The following is a 21700-nucleotide window of genomic DNA, read 5'->3' on the forward strand; positions in this document are numbered from 1 at the left end:
ATATGTTTACGGTGCACTTCGAGGAAGAGGCCCTGATGTTATCCAAATGGAAATCCATCTTCTTCTTCTTTTTCTTCTTCTTCTGTTATGTGGATAACACACTTGTCATCTGGCCTCTTGGAAGAGACAAACTTCTTGACTTCTTTGTACATCTGAACTCCACACGCCACAAAATCAAATTCACAATGGAGACCAAAGAAGAAGGAAGACTACCATTCCTGGACATCATAGTCAGGAGAATAACGGACAGCACCCTGTGCCACAGCTTGTATCTGACTCTATAAAACACATAAACTCAGTTCTCCCTATGGCACTGTGAATAATTTCAATAACAAAAAGTGAGATGAATGTTGCAGCGTACATTTAATTTCCACTTTGGCTTTGCATTCAAGATCAGTCTTACCTGAGAGTGCAACATTACATCTTTGGTTAATTTAATTATATGTTCATTAGATTTTGGTTATAAAGCATGTTTTGCTGCCTAATGTTTCATCTCCAAATGCTGGAAACAATCCATGGAGGAAGAGGAGTATGTAAGACATTGGTGGACCAGGTTGGAAGAATCTGTGAATTTCAATACTCTGTAGAAGAGCTCAATCATTTGAAAATAACTTTCAGACCTTGTGGCTATTCTAACAGATATACATAGGGCACTACATTCTAAAATATTTGCATCTTTCAGTGAAAAACAAGCAACTAGAGGAAAAGTTCTCTTGCCACTTGTAAAAACAGTCGCAGATGGCGACCTCCGAGTGCTATAAAGAGAAGGTATTGACGCAGTGCTTAAACCAAACTGAAGACCAGAACAGCAGCCATACTCAAGCAAATTGCTGTGCAGTAGTTCCAGTGAATTTGACAATGATGTGGCTGCTTTCATGGTGGCCCAGTCATATTGTGGGGTAGGGAATGCCAGTGACAGAGCTGGAATTGTAGGTGACAGATGGGTTTTTGGCAAAGCCTTGTATCAATACCTCCTTAATTATTGAGCTGAAAAACTGTAAAAAACATTCATACAGTAAAATCACACAAAAAAATTTCCTATTTCTGCAGGTATTGTGCCTTCTGTTTCTTTTTCATTACAAAAACATGTTGATTCAAGTTTATAAAGTCACAACTATGTCACTGTGATTTGTGTAACACACATTCTGGAACATGTTCCAGGAATGTCATGAAACAAACAGCTTTAAATACTTACTCTAGCTCATCTTTCAAGACTTGCATGCCAAAAACAACACCATCTGTCCAATCTGTTTTTAATTCACCTTCATGTAAAAATTTCTCCACAAAGGATATCATCTGCCATGTAGGCAGTGCAAGAGGAAATTCCACACTCACATTTGGGTAACCAAGTGGATTCTGTGTCTTGTCAGAACCAAGTACAATCAACCCAATTTCATCTTTACCACTGGTAAATATCTGGAAACATATTAAATGGTAAAAATAAGTTTTGTTTATAACAAGTTGTATACCAATAAAAACATCATGCACAGATACCCTTTATAAATTATTTAATTCGATAGATAAAAAATCTACTCACCAAGCAGTGGCAGAACACACACATAAAAGACTGTTGTGATAGGCAAGCGTTTGGAGCCAGTGACTCCTTCTTCAGGCTGAAGGGTTGCAGGGGAAGCAAGAAGGGTGTAGGAAAAGGACTGGAGAGGTCTAAGAAAAGGGGTAGATTTTGGGAAAGTTACCCAGAACCATGGGTCATGGGTGACTTACCTTACAGGATGAGAAGGAAAGACTAATTGTTGGGGACTGCATCGGGCAAGATTCGGAAACCTGAGAGCTTAAAGGTGGAAGACAGGGTAATATGCAAGACAGAGATTACTACTAAAACTGTACATGAGTTAATAAGAGTGAGAAGCTAAGTGTATTGTATGCAACAACTGTGGGAGGGGGCAGTGAAAACAGACGGGAAAGACAATGAAAGATGTAGAAAGCTAAAACAGTGTGAAGCAAAGAGTAATTACAGTAAAGAAAAGCTGAGAAAGGAGAAATTAACGTAAATTAAGGCGAGGTGGGTGGTGAGAACCAAGGACACGTTGTAGTGCTAGTTCCCACCTGCAGAGTTCTGAGAAACTGGTGTCTGGCGGAAGAATCCAGGTGGCATGTGTGGTGAAACAAGTGCCGAGGTTGTGTATGCCATGTTGTAGAGCATGATCTGCAACAGGATATTGCGAGTTCCAGGTATATACACTTTGCCTATTCCCATTTATCCTAACTGATAATTTGGTGGTAGTCATGCAGATGTAGAAAGCTGAACAGTGTTTACATAATAGCCGGTATATGACATGTGTCGTTTCTATTTTTCGCCTGATCCACAGTTCTGTGTGACTTTCCCAAAATCTACACCTTTTCCTGGAACTCTCCAGGCCTTTTCCTTTACCCTTCTTCCTTCCCCTTCAACGCTTCTGTCTGGAAGAGCCACTGTCTTTTATGTGTATGTTCTGCTGCCGCTTGGTGAGTAGATTTTTTATCTATTCAGTTAAATAATTTTATCAATAATTCATTGTTTTTGTTGTTACAGTTACTCTTTATAACCTACTTAAAATACATCATGTACCCTCCTCTCCACAATTCTTCGGACACATAGTTTTGCCTTTTGTAAAAAATCACTGCGTTTCTGTATAACATACTTGGAGTCAAAGTGTCCAACATCTGTTACAATTATAAACAGATGAAAGAAAGTCATTGTATTTATTGGCAGTATTACGCAAACAAATATTTTGAAAGAGTTCCAGTGGTATAAATTTACAATATCTTACAAATAAATATATACGTTTATTCTTTAAATCAATTCTTAGCAATAACATAATAGTATAAATTGCAGAATCAATATAGCCAATTTTAATGTAATGACTACAATACAAATACAAAATAACAGTGGTAAGTTATAACAAATGAGAGAGAGAGAGAGAGAGAGAGAGAGGGAGAGAGAGAGAGAGAGGCATTTAGACAATGTTTCATTACAGTGTGAAACTTATTAGAATTAAAATGAAGCCATAGTGAATTATTACATTCCAAAAATAATAATTATTGTGTTCTTTCACCCCAAAATAATACATTCATTAGGCAGTATATACTTTTAATTTCAGAAAATTTTACAGCAGCTCTGAACTTCACTGCTTCGATGAATTTATTACATGTGTCAATGAATGAGGGTTGATAACACTGCTTTAGTCATTCAATTGTTCATCATGTGATATTCGCAATGTTCTTAATAACTTCTTATGCAAAGTTCTGTCATCAGAAAGATAATCTACGTAAGTTTTAAAAGTCGCGAATCTTTAAACAACAATTTGAAAATGGGTATATCAGTATTCTGTATACATTCTAGCATTGCTAGATTTACTTTTAAATTTTAAAGTATATGAGCAGATTGAGCGAATTTACATCCAGAAAATTTGGTGTTGGCAAGACCTCACTACAAAGAAAAATGGTCTTTCCGGAGTCAAATGCAAAAAAATTCATAAATACCAGCATTGTAAGTGATACAAACAGGTATTAAGCACTGGGCATAAATATCGTTCTGCTTGATGAGAAAAAAAGTAGGTAGATGAAAGAGTAAATTGGGTGCAAGGATTGAACATAAACTCACCCAAATTGCAAAGGTTAAAAAAAAAAAAAAAAAAAAAAAAAAAAACAAGAGGGTCACTGCTCAAGAAGTGAGAACTGCCCCCCCCCCCCCCCCTCTTTTCTTTTACAGGTTTGTTTTCACTTTTCAGATGAGACCATGTCCCCCATATGTGAAGGAAATAGCCAATATGTAAAGAGAATTACAGATAAAGAGTTTTCTAGAATGAGATTTTCATTCTGCAGCATAGTGTGCACTGATATGAAACTTCCTGGCAGATTAAAACTGTGTGCTGGACCAAGACTCAAACTTGGTGATCGTAACCCCAGACCTGTGTTGCCATTTTGGGAGGTAGATCTCGTATCTGGAAAGAGGAGATGACAGTTAGGGTACTATGGGTGAGCAGCTGCCATCAATTTTTGATGGTGCAGAACCCACAATAGTGGAACTGCTGCCTAGTCCAAAGGCACCTGTTACCAGTCTTACCCCACAATAGTGTATCAAATCCAGACGTAATGTTGAAGCTGATAAAAAGTCATATGAGAGTTTCCTGTAATCTAGGTGTGACTGCACCAATGCTGCATACAGCCATATCAAAGTAGAGTGGACCACACCGTGGTCGGTGTTGCTGAGGCATAGAAGTGCATTCAGGTGCGACCTACATGTCTGCTTTAGTTGACAAAGACGGGGAAGCCATGTCAACTAGGCATCAAAGACTGGTCCTAAAAAACACAATGACAGAAATGCATAACGTAGGTCATGGCAGCCAAAAAATGGATGCTATGAGTGAAAGGCCAGGATTGTGCTTGGTGTATTGCTCCCTGCATTCTGCCTCCAGCAATAGCCGTTGTGGATGAACAGAAAAGATGGGGACACCAAATGTCATGCAGCTGCTGGCAGATCATTGATAGCCACAAAAAGGAGAGCGACACTCAAAACAGAACCTTGTGCAAGCCCCTTCTCCTGCAGGGGGGGATGCTACAGGAGGCACCAACCTGTACCCAAAAAGTGTGACATGGAAGAAAGTTATGGATAAAAATCAGGAGTGGGCCATGGAGGCCGCAATCCTTTAAGGTGGCAAGGACGTTATGGCACCATGTGGTATCATAAGACATATACGCAGATCAATGAAAACTGCAAGAAGGAAATGATGCTGAGCAAAAGCTGTTCAGATAGCACACTTCAAGTGGACTAAATTATCTTCAGTAGAGCACCCTTGGCAAAAAGCACCCTGGATCGAAGCCAAAAGATCCGGGGATTCAAGGACACAATACAGCCTTCGACTAACCATACGTTCAAGTAACTTGCAGGACACTGAGTAAACAATGTGGACGGCAGCTGTCTGTTTGAAGAGGCAATTTATCTGATTTCGAAATTGGAATAACGGCATTTTCTCGCTACTGGGAAGAGAATTCTGCATTGCACCAGGGATGGTTAAAGAAAGGCCAGGTACACTGACGGAAAAATTTGCAACACCAAAAAATAATTAATGTAGAGTAATTAAATACCAGGAATATATTTGTTGAGACAACGTATGTAAAGTGATTAACGTTGCAGGATCAGAGATCAATGTGAGTGTGAGATACGCCACTTCAAATGTAAATGTAAATGCTGGTACGCTGTTGTACACGTGTCATGTGTCAGTTTGTGGCATGGAGTTCCATGCCTGTTGCACTTGGTTGGCCAATATAAGGACAGTTAATTATGTTTGTGGATGGGTTGAAGCTGTCATCAGATGATGTCCAATATGTGCTCGATTGGAGGTAGAGCTGGTTATCGAGCAAGCCAAGGCAATATGTTGACACACTATAGCATGTTGGCTTACAACAGCAGTATGTGAGCAAGTGCTATCCTGTAGGAAAACACCTCCTGGAATGCTGTTTGTGAATGGCAGCACAACAGGTCAAATAACCAGACGGACATACAAATTTGCAGTCAGCGTTCGTGGGATTCATACAGACAGTTTTGTCAGTGGAAAAGCGAAAGCCATTGTTGATGCTCCAGGAGTAAAGACAATCAAGACATTGCTGAAGATGCCACTAAGTGAGACAGGTTCATAGAGAACTGCAATAGAAGGCAAAATTGTCAAAAAAAAGGGAGCCGGAGATGCCCAGTGGGAGACAGGCCATTATAGGGTTAATGGCGATAGCAAAGAGAATGACACTCAGAATGGAACCCTGAGACACACCATTTTCCTGGATAAAGGTGTCCGACAAGGCAGACCCTTCATGCACCTCGAAAACTCGGTCTTTTAAAAATGTCTGAAGGAAACAGGGTAGGTGGCCACGGAAGCATTACACGTGAAGAATATGGAGGGTACTAGCTCTCTAGCAGGTGTCATAGGCCTTCTCCAAACCGAAAAACACGGCGACAATCTGGGATTTCTGCAGAAAACCATTCATGACATGGGTGGGCAAAATAATGAGACGGTCCACTGCAGAATGACGTGTTGAAAGCCACACTGTGCATTCATCAAAAATTGTGAGACTCGAGCCACCATATCATCCGGGCATGAATCATATTTCCCATCACCTTGCGAACACACTGGTAAAAGAGATGGAGGGGTAGCTAGAAGAAAGTGTGTGTGTTGTGTGTGTGTTTGTGTGTGTGTGTGTGTGTGTTTGTGTGTGTGTGTGTCAGAGAGAGAGAGAACTAATTTCGGCAAGAGCTGGATTTCAATCAATAAACTGAGTTGAATTCTGCTTTGTGGTCTTCATCCAACTACTGCTTTGGTGCATCTCACCAGCCTATTCCAGCCTTTGTAAGCCTCTTAATCTCTGCATAGTATTTCAACCTAAATCCACTTAGAATGGTGAACCACCATTCAGAGAATAACATTTTAACAACACAGTTTGACTTCTGTAAAGGCTTCTATACTGAGAATCCACAAATTCAATTCCAGTAGAATTAAATAGTGGAAATTATCCCCTCTGTCATCTTGCCAAAGCGTTTGACTGTTTAGATTAAAAAATTCTGTGAGGGGAAGCTAAAATAGTATGGCATTAAAAGTCTTCCCCTTGCATGGATTGAGTTGTACTTTAACTACAGAAAATGGAAGGTCACATTAACAAATAATAAGACAGGAATAAGATTAAACTCAAAAAGGGAGAACATAAAATATGGTGCGGCACACAGTGTTTGCTGCCAAGTCCACAAAAATGATTTACTTGGGGCACTGGAGGGCTTTGGAAAAACTCTAAGGTTTTGCAGTGTCACAAACTTATTGATGCAAGATCTAAACTCATCCATACCAAAAACATCCAGGAGAATAACAGAACAGGCTTGTACTGATCCACAGGTACCAGCTTAATGCCTAAAAACTTGTATTGTGCAGTTCTAAAGAAATAAAAGTGATTTGCATGGATTGAGTTGTACTTTAACTACAGAAAATGGAAGGTCACATTAACAAATAATAAGACAGGAATAAGATTAAACTCAAAAAGGTAGAACATAAAATATGGCGTGGCACACAGTGTTTGCTGCCAAGTCCACAAAAATGGTTTACTTGGGGCACTGATAAGAATATCAAAAATAGGGATAAATGGGCAATTAGGCTCCTGTGTTCTAAGTACCTGGGTATGCAGATACCACTCACGTGTGAGACCAGCATGTGAGTCAGTTAACCGAGAAGCTCAGTTCTGACCAATTTGTGCTTAGAAATCTCTTACTGAATGAAACTGGACAAAGGATTGCTAACACACTTTCACTCAGTTTACTCATATGGCATAATCTTCTGAGGTACTTCAGCTAAGCGGAAAAAAATATTTATTCTACATCTTGAAAAAGCTTCTTCAGGGACCCATGGATTCTCACACTTACATGCCTATAGAAGTTATATTCCCTAATGGTATTTGTGATTAATAACAAGATTTAGTTTAAGATAGACTCAGCAATTCAGAACTGCAATACTAGAAGCAAAAGTAATTTCCATATATAAAAACCTAAAATCAGGGTTGCCACAAGTTTCTCCAAGTGAAATTCCCTGATATTTCTCTGATTCCACAGACACATTTTAGAATTTTTCCCCAACAAATTTTGAGGTCTCAAGGGGAGGTAAGGACATAAGTTGACAAAAGAATGTAAGGGCTTTGTATTTCTCCCCCATTTTGTTTTAGGGCACAAAAACAACTAGGGTCATATGTGTCCATGCCAAAACTGTGAAACACAAAGATGAAGAGAGGAGTTAAAAATGATTACATGTCAACGTTTAATGACAGGAGAGAGGACAGCTACAATCATGGATGTGGAGAAAGGTCTATGAAGTACACAATAGGGAAATGGAGGCCCAGAACTAAAAATTAAATGGCCTTCACCATATTGCTACAACTGATAAAAAGTAAAACACGGTCGACAGCCCACGCATTGTTCACTAAAACGGCCAATAACTCAGATGGCAAACCCAAATATGAACGTAAACGGTAATAAAAAAGGGCATCCCCTCAGGAAACAGCAGACAGTTAAAAGTTGGGTGCAATGTACACAAAGTAGTGGGGGAGCACCACTTAACAAATGGTTATGGCTAAAAAGGCAGTGCCCAATATGCAACCTAGTTAAAATGACCTCCTCGCCACAGGAGGACTGAGAGGAGGTTGTCCAAGCCACTGGAAGAGGCTTAAAACCCAGAGCTTATTCCTATGAATGGAGGACCAGTGGCGATGCCAAAGTGACACCACCTCCTGACAGAAAGCAACAAGAGATCATCAGAGGGAATGCAAGAATTATTGGGCTGATGTACGAGGAATGCAGCTTTGGCAGCAGTGTCAGCAACCTCTTGGACCGATATGACCTTGGAACCGACGTAAACATCACAGTGGCTCCACAAAAAGTGAGCAAGTGGAAGCTTACCTGGAACCGGTGCACTAAGGGATGGACAGTCTACAGTGCACAGAGGCTTTGAAGGATGCCAAGAGAGTCTGAGCAGTGACACAGTTGAAAAGAGTATGTCACCAGATGTACTCCATGATCTGATACAGGGTGAAGAGCTCTGCTGTAAATACTCAGCAATGTGCCGGAAGTCAGTACCAAAAAATGTTGGTTGATGTTGAAGGCACACCCGACACCATGGTCAGTCCAAGAGCCATCAGTGTACACAAAGATACTGTTGCGAAATTCCATGCATAGGTCGTGAAACTGAAGGCAATTGAGCAAGCCTGGTGCAGTGTCTTTAGAAAGTGAATGAAGGTCAAGGTGAAGATGGGCTGCCGCACGAAGCCAAGATGGTGAAGGGTTCACACCCATCGAAAAAGCTGAAGGGAGCATGAAGTGGGAGGACCAAGATAGTTTTGTATAAAGCACGAGCCTCAGGAATTTTGTAGTTTCAATGAATGGAAGAGCAACAGGCGCAAGATGTAAAAATGGTGGGAGAAACCAGCTGTGCTGCCAGAAATTCATACAAATGTTTTTGTCAGTAGAAAAACAAAAGCCACTGTCAATGCTCCGTGAGTAAAGACGATCGAGACATTGCTGAAGACACCACTCAATGAGACAGGTTCATGAAGAGTAGCAGTAGATAGCAAAATTGTCAACAAAAAGAGAGCCAGAGATGCCTGGCAGGAGACAGGCCATTGTAGGGTTAATGGCGACAGCAAAGACAATGACACTCAGGACAGAACCCTGAGGTACACCATTTTCCTGGATAAAGGTGTCCGAGGAGGCAGACCCCATACGTACTTCGAAAACTCGTCTTTTAAAAATTCCTTAAGGAGATGGGGCAGTTGGCCCCATGTGTAGAGAGTACAAACGATACTAGTCCTCCAACAAATGTTGTAGGCTTTCTCCAAATTGAAAAAAAAAGCCAGTCTGGGATTTCCACAGAAAACCATTCATGACATGGGTAAACAAGGTGGGTGATAGCCAGAAGGAAGTTGTTTGTCCTTACCGGGCTTAGGTGTGGGTATGACAGTGCCTTCACAGCAGTTGCTGGATAACATGCCCTCTGCCCAGGTCTGGTTGTACGTATTAAGCAAAAAGTGCTTGCCCACAAGAGAAAGGTGCTGCAACATTTGAAAGTTAACAGTGTCTGGTCCAGGGCGGAGGATTGAGATGAAGTGAGAACGTGATCTAGCTTCCTCATAGTAAAAGCAGCACAGTAACACACACGATTCTGAGAAGAGGAGGGTATTGCCCGAGTCTTGTCTGCTCATTTCCAATAGAGGTAGGCAGGATGATAGTGGGAGGAGCTCAAAATTTCTGCAAAATGGCGACCCAAGGTGTTGGAGATAGCAATATGGTACACGATGATATTGTCTGCTACTGTCAGGCCAAAAATTGGGGAATGGATCTTGCTCCCAGAGAACCGTTGGAGATTGGTGCACACGATGGAAGAGGGGGGTGAAACTGTTAAAAGAACTAGTGAATGAAGTTCAGCTACCTTTTTGGTTATCCCAAAGAATGCGAATTGCATCGCAGCAGGCTTCAGTCCGCCAAAGGACTGGGACACAGCATGGTAAAGAGGAAGTGTGAGGAGTGGAATGTTCTGTGATGGTAAGGATAATGTTTGTAAGAAATTCCACCTGGTCGTGACAACTGCAGAAATCGTGTTCGTTGAAGGTCGCCAGGTAGGGGTAAAGTCTCCAGTCAGCCTTAGTAAGCTGCCATTTTGATGTGCATGGAGGTGGGGTAGGAATCAGCAAATGGATAGCACACAGGAAATGGTCGCTCGAGTAGGTGTCAGAAAGAACGGACCGTTCAAGATGATGTGCAGGACGGGCAGTGAAGACGGAAAGGTCCAAATGGGAATAGGAGTGTGACGAGTCTGAAAGCAACATGGGTGCTTCTGTGTTAAAGATGAAAAGGTTAAGTTGATTAAGAATGGCAGCGAAGACGGCACCTCTCGGATAGGTTCGGGAAGAGCCCCAAATGGGATGGTGTGCATTAAAGCCCTCAAGCAGCAGAAATCGGCGAGGAAGCTGTCCAATAAGCTGGAGGAAGTCGAACCTGGTGACATCGAATGACGGAGGGATGTAAATGGTAGAAAGGGAAAAGTTCAAGTGAGGAAGGAAAAGACAGACTGCAACAGCTTGATGACAGGTAGTCAGGGAGATGGATGGGTTGACTATGAATGTCATCCCATATGAGCAGCATGACTCCCCCATGAGACAGAATGCCAACCTCGAGCGGAAGGTCAAAACAGACCAGGAAGAAATGCGAAAGCTCAAAGCAGTCGTGAGGATGCAATTTTGTTTTCTGAAGGCAGAGTACAAGTAGAAGCTGCGATTCTAAAAGCAGTCATAAATCCTCTTTGTTGGATCAAAGGCTGCAAAAGTTCCATTGGAGGACAGTCACGATGAGGACAATATGAAGGAGTGTCACCTCGGCAGCTGCCGAGTGCCAGTCTGCGAAAACTCGCTGCTACAGGGCACAGAGGCAAGAGGATCCTGCTCCATGAGGTCCTACAGAAGTGTCGGCTTTCTTCTGCTGTCGACATGAGGAATCCAGGGCATGATGTCTGTAGTTCAACAATGCCTAGATGATCTTTACTACAGTTCGATTGCATCTGCATTATTACTTTGTGCCAAGAAGGGCTCTCAGCAAGGGTAGCGTCCAGGCATCGTGGAGTGAACCGTGGCAATGTTGTTCGGGCATGGAGGAGATACAGAGGGACAGGAACTGTCAGTGACATACCTTGCTCAGGCCACCCGAGGGCTACTACTGCTGTGGGTGCCTGCTACCAATGGATTATGGCTCTGAGGAACCCTGACAGCAATGCCACTGTGTCGAATGATGCTTTTCGTTCAGCCACCGGACGTCACGTTACAACTCAAACTGTGTGCAATAGGCTGCATTATGTGCAGTTTCACTCCAAACATCCATGGTGAGGTTCATCTTTGCAACTGCAACACCGTACAGCACGGTACAGATGAACCCAATAACAAGCTGAATTGGACTGCTTAGGATTGGCATCACGTTGTCTGCACCAATGAGTGTCACATATGCCTTCCGACGATTGTCAGATATGTGTTTGGAGGCAACCCAGTCACGTTGAACTCTTAGACACACTGTCAAATGAGTGAAGCAAGGTGGAGGTTCCCTGCTGTTTTGGGTGGGATTATGGGGGGCTGATGCACACTGTTGGTGGTCATGGTAGGCACCATGACAGCTGTGCTATAAGTGAATACCATCCTTATATTAGAACAAATAAGCCCTCGGTCACAAATATTAAGTCAAAATTGACCAGGTTTCGATGCTACTATGAGCGTCGTCTTCAGAATTAGACTAACTGTTCTAAAACATATTAGGTATATAATACATTAATAAAATTAAAGTTTGTACTGACTGGAAAAGATGAAGTACAAACTTTAATTTTATTAATGTATTATATACCTAATATGTTTTAGAACAGTTAGTCTAATTCTGAAGACGACGCTCATAGTAGCGTCGAAACCTGGTCAATTTTGACTTAATATTTGTGACCGAGGGCTTATTTCTTCTAATATAATTCTGACACGGGCACTGAACCTTACCAGCTATGTTCAAAGTTTTACGAATGCCATCCTCCGACCAATAGTGCAGTCGTATTGGCAACATATTGGCGAGGCATTTGTCTTTGTGGATGACATTTCGCATCCCCATTAGCACATCTTGTGAATGACTTCCTTCAAGATAATGACATTACTAGAGTGGCCAGCATGTTCTCCAGACATGAACCCTATCGTACATGCCTGGGATAGATTGAAAAGGGCTGTTTATGGGCAATGTGACTTGCCAACCACTCTGAGGGATCTATGCCTAATCGCCGTTGAGGAGTGGACAATCTGGACTGACAGTGCCTGGATGAACTTATGGATAGTATGGCACGACGAACACAGGCATGCATCAATCCAAGAGGACGTGCTACTGGGCATCAGTGGTACCCGTGTGTACAGCACTCTGGACCAACACCTCTGAAGTCTCCCTGTATGATGGTACAACATGCACTGTGTGGTTTTCATGATCAATAGAAAGGGCGGAAACGAAGTTGATCTCTATTGCAAATTTCTGCACGGGTTCAGGAACCGAGGTGATGCAAAACGTTTTTTGATGTGTGTATGTATGTATGTATGGGATGGGCATCAGTTGTTTGGTAAGTGGTGCTTAGGTGTGTGTGTGTGTGTGTGTGTGTGTGTGTATGTGTGTGAGTGAGAGAGAGAGAGAGAGAGAGAGAGATAGAGAGAGAGAGAGAGAGAGAGAGAGAGAGAGAGAGAGAGAGTGGAGGGGGGAAACTGTGGTTGGTAAGACCTTTTTTCCTTTTTGTAAGAGTGTAGTGGATTTGTTTACGGTTCATTGAGGTAATTTATGTTTGATTAATTTGGCATTATTTTTTGGGGGTATTTATTTGCTTATATAGGTGGGTTTTGTGGAGTGTGGTCTGCTGTTGTTGATTTGTGGCAGTTGGTAGTATTGTGCACCTCGGTTGAGCTATATAGGTCAAGTGAAATTTGCAGTACCAGGTTTTTGTGTCTGGTTTCATGGTATCTCTGGCTATGTTTGAGCCGTATAGACCAAGTGAAAGTTTCAGTGTATGTGTGGGTTTCTAGTATCACTGTCTTCATTGGAGCTGTTTAGTTCAGGCAAAATGTATGATACCAATAGCTGTTTTTCGCCGTTTTGGGGTGGGATGATTGTTTAGGGTTTGTTGAGTATTTTGTGTGCATAATTTTTGGTTTGATATTTATTTTGGAATGGTGTCATGATCCTTATTGTTGTGTGTGGTGATTGACACTGCCCAAAACCCCTACTTCGAGCGGTTCCCCCATTAGTTTCACTTTATTTCTGGTGTTAAATATTCCACTTGTTAGGGCCTGTTTATGTTTGTTCATGGGTGTAGTGATAGATGTCATGGTCTCCATATTGAAAACGCTTGAAATAGGAGTGTCACCATCTTGAAGATGCCACGGGTTAAAGCAAATAAGAGAACAAGAACTTTTGGTAATCCCCTGCTGCCTATGTCTGTAAAATATGCTAACAACAAATTATGGCTAGTGCTTCTCTGCTCGAATTGATAATTATGAAATTACTTGTAGATTTGTTATGTCAGCGGTAAAACAGCGATTTTGAAAATATCCACTGCTTGTCCTATACTATTTAGCTGCTATTTTTATATAATACTTCAAACAAAACATTCATGTAATGGGACACAGACTACTGTCAGCTCTCTATATATGCGTAAGGTCAGGATCTATATAATACTATTAGTATGCAGAATTTACCTTCTGGAGCCCAGGTATTCTTATAAATTATGGACACCTTGTCTCATGGGGTATTTTTTTACTTCATTTTTAAGGATTTGGAAATTTTTGTTGGCCTGTCCGTCTCTTGTCATACTGTTACACTTTTGTAGCAGAATATAAAGCTGTAATCTGAACCGTATGGAGAGGTGCACAGTCAACATGGAAATATGCCATTGGTACTTGAGGGAACATAGATATATCAATGCTTAAATTCACATCATTGATTTTCCACAATAGTATTTGTTTTATAGTCTGTTATAAACCAGCTTTTGGCATTCTGTGTCATCCTCAGACAATTTCTGATGATGTCCTAAAAAGCCAAAATCTGATTCATAATGAACTGTAAAATAAATGACTTTGATCATGCTGAGCACCACAGCTGAGACCAATATTAATGATTATATGTGTTATTACATATTTATCATGTTGCAGTTGGTATCACTGATTGAACATGTTCAAATTGCCCATTTGTGTCATGACTTTGCACATGTAGGTCACCTGAATATGTTCAGTGAACAAATCTGGTCATAACACAATAAATGTGTAATAATACGGCTTAGATGGTTATTAATATGAAATAAATATTATTATGGCACATCAATCATGTGTATTTCCAGGGTTGCCACATGTTCTGGAAATCAGGGAATTTCAAATGTATCAGGAAAATTTGAAAAGAGCACTGGAAAAATCTTGTTTTTGTCTCAGTAGATGAAATGGTTTGTTTACTGAGATGTCACGTGTCATCACTGGCTGGGCGCAGCTGAGTACGTGCGTAACTTCCCTACTTCCTTATTCTTACTGCTTCTCCCCTTTATACCACTCCACTCGAGTTGCAGTCAGTACCGCCACCACTTCTTGCCACTAGCCTAGCAGCTATCGACGAGAGACAGGGAGGCAGGAGGAGTGGTTATTTGAATCTGATTCTCAGAGATTGTTGACGCAGCAGCCAGAGGTGGTGATCACGTACACATGAGTTGTGTCTGGGTGACTGTCTGAATATCTGTGTGCTCTTGTTTTCTGACAAAGGATATGGCGAAAGTTTAGTTGTGAGAATGTTATTGTCCTTTTTATATGCCTGGATGTGGCTCAGCAATCATCTTTACCGTGAGTTGCTACTATCCTCATTAGTGTTGATTCTCAGAGTATTTGTGCAACTCACCAGATACACAACCGGCAGGCCGGAAAGGACAGAAGGAAGACTCCCTTGAAGACTTGCTACATCCCTCCAGCCAATCAACACATGAGTCTCCCTCTGCCAACTGGAAAGGCTCGAAAAAGTCCAACAAAGGCAAATGGTCTTCTCTTTCGCTGACCCAAAAATCCTCTTTGACAGTGTCGCCATGTGATACCTTCTCCTGGCCGGCCTCCATGTCGCCAGTGTGCCCCACCTTTCTTGTGCCCTGGATTCCTCATGTTGACAGTAGAAGAAAGCCGACACTTCTGTAGGACCTCATGGAGCAGGATCCTCTTGCCTCTGTGCCCTGTAGCAGCAGTATCAATGTGTACACTGATGGCTCTTGGACTGACCATGGTGTCGGGTGTGCCTTCAACATCAACCAACATTTTTTGGTACTGACTTCCGGCACATTGCTGAGTATTTACAGCAGAGCTCTTCACCCTGTATCAGATCATGGAGTACATCTGGTGACATACTCTTTTCAACTGTGTCACTGCTTAGACTCTCTTGGCACCCTTCAAAGCCTCTGTGCACTGTAGACTGTCCATCCCTTAGTGCACTGGTTCCAGGAAAGCTTCCACTTGCTCACTTTTTATGGAGCCACTGTGATGTTTACGTCGGTTACAGGTCATATCGGTCCAAGAGGTTGCTGACACTGCTGCCAAAGCTGCATTCCTCGTACTTCAGCCCAATAATTCTTGCATTCCCTCTGATGATCTCTTGTTGCTTTCTGTCAGGAGGTGGTGTCACATTGGCATCGCCACTGGTCCTCCATTCATAGGAATAAGCTCTGGGTTATTAAGTCTCTTCCAGTGGCTTGGACAACCTCCACTCAGTCCTCCTGCGGCAAGGAGGTCATGTTAACTAGGTTGCATATTGGGCACTGCCTTTTTAGCCATCACCATTTGTTAAGTGGTGCTCCCCCACTACTTTGTGCACATTGTCGTTTCCTGAGGGGATGCCTTTTTTTTAACTGTTTACATTCCCGTTTGGGTTTGCCATCTGAGTTATTGGCCGTTTTAGTGAACAATGCGTGGGCTGTCGACCGTGTTTTACTTTTTATCAGTTGTAGCAATATGGTGAAGGCCATTTAATTTTTAGTTCTGGGCCTCCATTTCCCTATTGTGTACTTCATAGACCTTTCTCCATGTCCCTGATTGTAGCTGTCCTCTCTTCTGTCATTAAGCGTTGACGTGTAATCATTTTTAACTCCTCTCTTCATCTTTGTGTTTCACAGTTTTGGCATGGACACATATGACCTAATTGTTTTTGCGCCCTAAAACAAAATGGGGGAGAAATACAAAGCCCTTACATTCTTTTGTCGACTTATGTCTTTACCTCCCCTTGAGACTTCAAAATTTGTCGGGGAAAAATTCTAAAATGTGTCTGTGGAATCAGAGAAATATCAGGGAATTTCACTTGGAGAAACTTGTGGCAACCCTGATTTTAGGTTTTTATATATGGAAATTACTTTTGCTTCTAGTATTGCAGTTCTGAATTGCTGAGTTCATCTTAAACTAAATCTTGTTATTAATCACAAATACCATTAGGGAATATAACTTCTATAGGCATGTAAGTGTGAGAATCCATGGGTCCCTGAAGAAGCTTTTTCAAGATGTAGAATAAATATTTTTTTCCGCTTAGCTGAAGTACCTCAGAAGATTATGCCATATGAGTAAACTGAGTGAAAGTGTGTTAGCAATCCTTTGTCCAGTTTGATACGGTAAGAGATTTCTAAGCACAAAATGGGTGGAACTGAGCTTCTCGGTTAACTGACTTACACGCTGGTCTCACACGTGAGTGGTATCTGTATACCCAGGAACTTAGAACATGGGAGCCTAATTGCCCATTTATCCCTACTTTTGATATTCGTATCTGTAAGTCACTTTTATTTCTTTAGAACTGCACAATACAAGTTTATTGGCATTAAGCTGGTACCTGTGGATCAGTACACACCTGTTCTGTTATTCTCCTGGATGTTTCTGGTATGGATGAGTTTAGATCTTGCATCAATAAGTTTGTGACACTGCAAAATATTAGAGTTTTTCCAAAGCCCTCCAGTGCCCCAAGTAAATCATTTTTGTGGACTTGGCAGCAAACACTGTGTGCCACACCATATTTTATGTTCTCCCTTTTTGAGTTTAATCTTATTCCTGTCTTATTATTTGTTAATGTGACCTTCCATTTTCTGTAGTTAAAGTACAACTCAATCCATGCAAGGGGAAGACTTTTAATGGCTTACTATTTTAGCTTCCCCTCACAGAATTTTTTAATCTAAACAGTCAAACGCTTTGGCAAGATGACAGAGGGGATAATTTCCACTTTTTAATTCTACTGGAATTGAATTTGTGAGATATTATGTTGGATTCTCAGTATAGAAGCCTTTACAGAAGTCAAACTGTGTTGTTAAAAAGTTATTCTCAGAATGGTGGTTCACCATTCTAAGTGGATTTAGGTTGAAATACTATGCAGAGATGAAGAGGCTTACAAAGGCTGGAATAGGCTGGTGAGATGCACCAAAGCAGCAGTTGGATGAAGACCACAACAGCAGGCTTCAACTCAGTTTATTGATGGAAATCCAGCTCTTGCCGAAATTAGCTCTCTCTCTCTCTCTCTCTCTCTCTCTCTCTCTCTCTCTCTCTCTCTGACACACACACACACACAAACACACACACACACACACACACACACACACACACACACACACACACTTCCTTCTAGCTACCACTCCATCTGTCTTACCAGTGTGTTCGCAAGGTGATGGGACATATGATTCATGCCCGGATGATATGGTGGCTCGAGTCTCACAATTTTTGATGAATGCACAGTGTGGCTTTCAACACAGCATTCTGCAGTGGACCGTCTCATTATTTTGCCCACCCATGTCATGAATGGTTTTCTGCAGAAATCCCAGATTGTCACCTGCTAGAGAGCTAGTACCCTCCATATTCTTCACATGTGGGGCTTCCGTGGCCACCTACCCTGTTTCCTTCAGATATTATTAAAAGACCGAGATTTCGAGGTGCATGAAGGGTCTGCCTTGTCGGACGCCTTTATCCAGGAAAATGGTGTGTCTCAGGGTTCCATTCTGAGTGTCATTCTCTTTGCTATCGCCATTAACCCTATAATGGCCTGTCTCCCACTGGGCATCTCCGGCTCCCTTTTTTTTGACGATTTTGCCTTCTATTGCAGTTCTCTATGAACCTGTCTCACTTAGTGGCATCTTCAGCAATGTCTTGATTGTCTTTACTCCTGGAGCATCAACAATGGCTTTCGCTTTTCCACTGACAAAACTGTCTGTATGAATCCCACGAACGCTGACTGCAAATTTGTATGTCCGTCTGGTTATTTGACCTGTTGTGCTGCCATTCACAAACAGCATTCCAGGAGGTGTTTTCCTACAGGATAACACTTGCTCACATACTGCTGTTGTAAGCCAACATGCTATAGTGTGTCAACATATTGCCTTGGCTTGCTCGATAACCAGCTCTACCTACAATCGAGCACATATTGGACATCATCTGATGACAGCTTCAAACCCATCCACAAACATCATTAACTGTCCTTATATTGGCCAACCAAGTGCAACAGGCATGGAACTCCATCCCACAAACTGACACATGACAAGTGTACCACGGCATACCAGCATTTACATTTACATTTGCAGTGGCTTATCTCACACTCACATTGATCTGTGATCCTGCAACGTTAATCACTTTACATACGTTATCTCAACAAATATATTCTGTTGTGTCTAGACAAGACACCCTAGACACAATGAGAGGAAGCCGAAAGGCATGCGCTACGCTCACGCAGATGGGCGTGAGGTCTGAAACAGGATACGTAATGAACGCTATAAAGAAAAGTACGTAGCTTCTGTAATACTTAACTTTAATCCATCCTTTTGGTACATCTGGAGATTGTGGCGATACAAGTGAGATTCTTTAGATACATGCAATGTTACTAATGGTGCCTTGCTAGGTCGTAGCCATTGACTTAGCTGAAGGCTATTCTAACTATCGGCTCGACAAAGGAGCGAGGCTTCGTCGCTATAGTCGCTAGCTACATCGTCCGTACAACTGGGGCGAGTGCTAGTCCGTATCTCGAGACCTGCCTTGTGGTGGCACTCGGTCTGCGATCCATGACTGTGGTGACACGCAAGTCCGACATGTACTAATGGACCGCGGCCGATTTAAAGCTACCACCTAGCAAGTGTGGTGTCTGGCGGTGGCACCACATTCCTCCCCCGCAAATCGGCGAACGGTCGTGTTACAAGGCTTCCGCCCACCGTGGGGAGGACCCCATGTTGACGTATGCAATGAGGTGAGGAAACTAACAACAGGCGAAGCTGTGCCACCCGAACCCGGCCATTCGGTCCGAGGGGATCTAGGAAACGCCTGAAAACCGAGTCCAGGGTGCACGTCAACATGTGGTGTATGCGCCCGTAAAGAGACAGGAGGGGCCGAAGGGTCGACCTCCATTGCGTCGGGGTACCCGACGCGCGAAGACGCCATGTGGTCCGGAGCGGGCAAGAGTTCCATGGCCGAGGACAGCTGGTCACGGGAAGCGATCGGCGGCGCGTGACCCAGGGAGGCGCTTGGCGGCTGCAGCGAAGTGTCCACTGTGGGCGGCGCCAGCTGGAGGACAGGCGGCGGCGGCGGAGGCGGGAGCGGCGCGTCGCCATGGGGCAAAATGGAAGGCATCGTCGGTAACACCTGGGGATGAGGTGAGCCAGTAGATGGCTCCCCAGGGCGCTGACCGGACGCAACCTTCGCTGAAAGCAGACGGGCAGCGGCAGAACCCGTGCGACGATAGAGGCGCAGCTGATTGAGATGCCGATGCACCTCACCAGAGGCCCCCAAAACCAAATACATCGCGCGGCCGAGGCAGCAAAGAATACGCCCTGCGAGCCAATGCCGTGAACCTCGATAGTTGCGATAAAATACAACGTTGCCTGGAGCAAAATCAGAAGTCTGCTGCTGCACAGGAACCTGATGCGGCGGGTGCAGCAAAGACATCAAAGTTCGATGAGGACGACCGTGGAGCAACTCAGCCGGCGAGCGACCATCTTGGGGCTAAGAGCGATACGAAGACAAAAAGAGCAACAACGCGTCCTCCCGAGAATGCGACTCTTTCAACTTCAACATCTGTGACTTGAAAGTCCGGACCAATCGTTCAGCGGCACCGTTTGACTGAGGCGACAACGGCGCGGATGTCAGATGTTGAATACCATTGGCCTGGCAGAATGACTGAAATTCTGCGGACATGAATTGTGGGCCATTGTTGGAAACAATAGTCTGCGGAAGACCTTCAATGCAAAAGATAGCAGACAACGCTTGGATGGTGGCAGTTGACGTCGTGGAAGACATCCGGACAACAACAACAAAATTACTGAAGGCATCTACCAGAACAAACCACCGAGCATTCCAGAATGGACCAGCAAAATCGATGTGCAAGCGTTGCCAAGGGGAAGTGGCTTTTGGCCATGCAAAGAATTTCCGCGGCAGTGCTGATTGTTGTTCGGCACACACCATGCAAGAAGAACACATATTCGTAATCGCAGCATCGATGCCGAACCAAGTACAGTGCTGACGAGCAAGTTGCTTTGTTCGCACTATACCCCAATGTCCTTGGTGAAGAAGCCGTAAAACAGAGGACTGTAATGAACGTGGGACCACGACTCTGGATTGATCATTATCAGAACGCAACAACAAAACACCACGTCGAACAAAAAGTGTCTCCTTGTGAGCAAAAAATCGGCAAACCAACGGATCCTCGATCCGAGACTTTGACAAAGGCCATTGCGTAGCAACAAAACGCAAAACGGTAGCAAGGACCAGGTCAGCAGCTGTGGCTGTAGCTACAAGACGAAAATCAATCGGAAACGATTTGACCACGTCATCGGTTTCCGAATCAATGAGCATACAAGCAGGTTTGGAAGAGTCGAATGCTCTATCCTCAGCAACAGGCAAACGGGACAACGCATCGGCGTTTCCGTGCTTAGCAGTGGACCAATACAAGATATCGTAGCGGTACTGCGAGAGGAAAATAGACCAGCGAATGAATTTCTGCGCTGTACATGGAGGTACAGGCTGGTTCACTGATAGGACCTGATTTACTATAGACATGTTAAACAACTGAAATAAATCTAAACCAAACAAGTTCACTGCAGTAGAAGAACGAAGAACGTAAAATGACACAAGTTTTGTTTGTCCCTTGTATGTTGCAAGAAGGGTGCACTGTCCTAACACAGGGATATTCTGACCTGAATAACTATTTAACTTAACATTTGCGGCACGCAACGGAGGTTTGTCCAGTTGTTTGTACGTGTCATGATTGAGCAATGAAACTGCAGCTCCGGTATCGAGCTGGAATGGTATGACCTTGACATTTAAGTCCAAATCTACAAAAAGTTTATTGTCCTGGTGACGACAAGAGCGACTGTCTCGTGCAATTTGAACTGACACTGGTACAGAAGCACTTGCAACTTGACGCGAGTTCCGGCAACATCGACGCACAGTATTTGTGGGACGAACACAGTCACTGTTAGAGACAGTGGCACTGGACGAAGTGGAATTACCTACATGAATGTCCATGGGCGAAGGTGCACGAGCCTGAGTATTCTTGGTTCGATTCCGGCGCGAAGCAAAGGGCCTGGAATGATTAAGAGTGTCTGATCTGAGCTTTTTCTGGCAAACACTTTGAACATGTCCTTTCTTATTACAGTAAAAACAA

The 21700-nt window shown here is 43.1% G+C and overlaps 1 protein-coding gene across 1 annotated transcript in view; it reads right to left on the reverse strand.

Moving 5' to 3' along the window:
- LOC126460036 (molybdenum cofactor biosynthesis protein 1-like) overlaps positions 1 to 21700 on the reverse strand; it is an 81287-nt gene that overhangs the window by 57259 nt on the left and 2328 nt on the right. The window contains exon 2 of the mRNA XM_050095897.1: positions 1196 to 1416. Coding sequence (XP_049951854.1) covers positions 1196 to 1416 — 221 coding nt within the window. The remainder of the gene's footprint in view (positions 1 to 1195; positions 1417 to 21700) is intronic.

Source organism: Schistocerca serialis, chromosome 1 (genome assembly GCF_023864345.2).
Source record: "Schistocerca serialis cubense isolate TAMUIC-IGC-003099 chromosome 1, iqSchSeri2.2, whole genome shotgun sequence".
In the NCBI taxonomy this organism is placed as follows: domain Eukaryota; kingdom Metazoa; phylum Arthropoda; class Insecta; order Orthoptera; family Acrididae; genus Schistocerca; species Schistocerca serialis.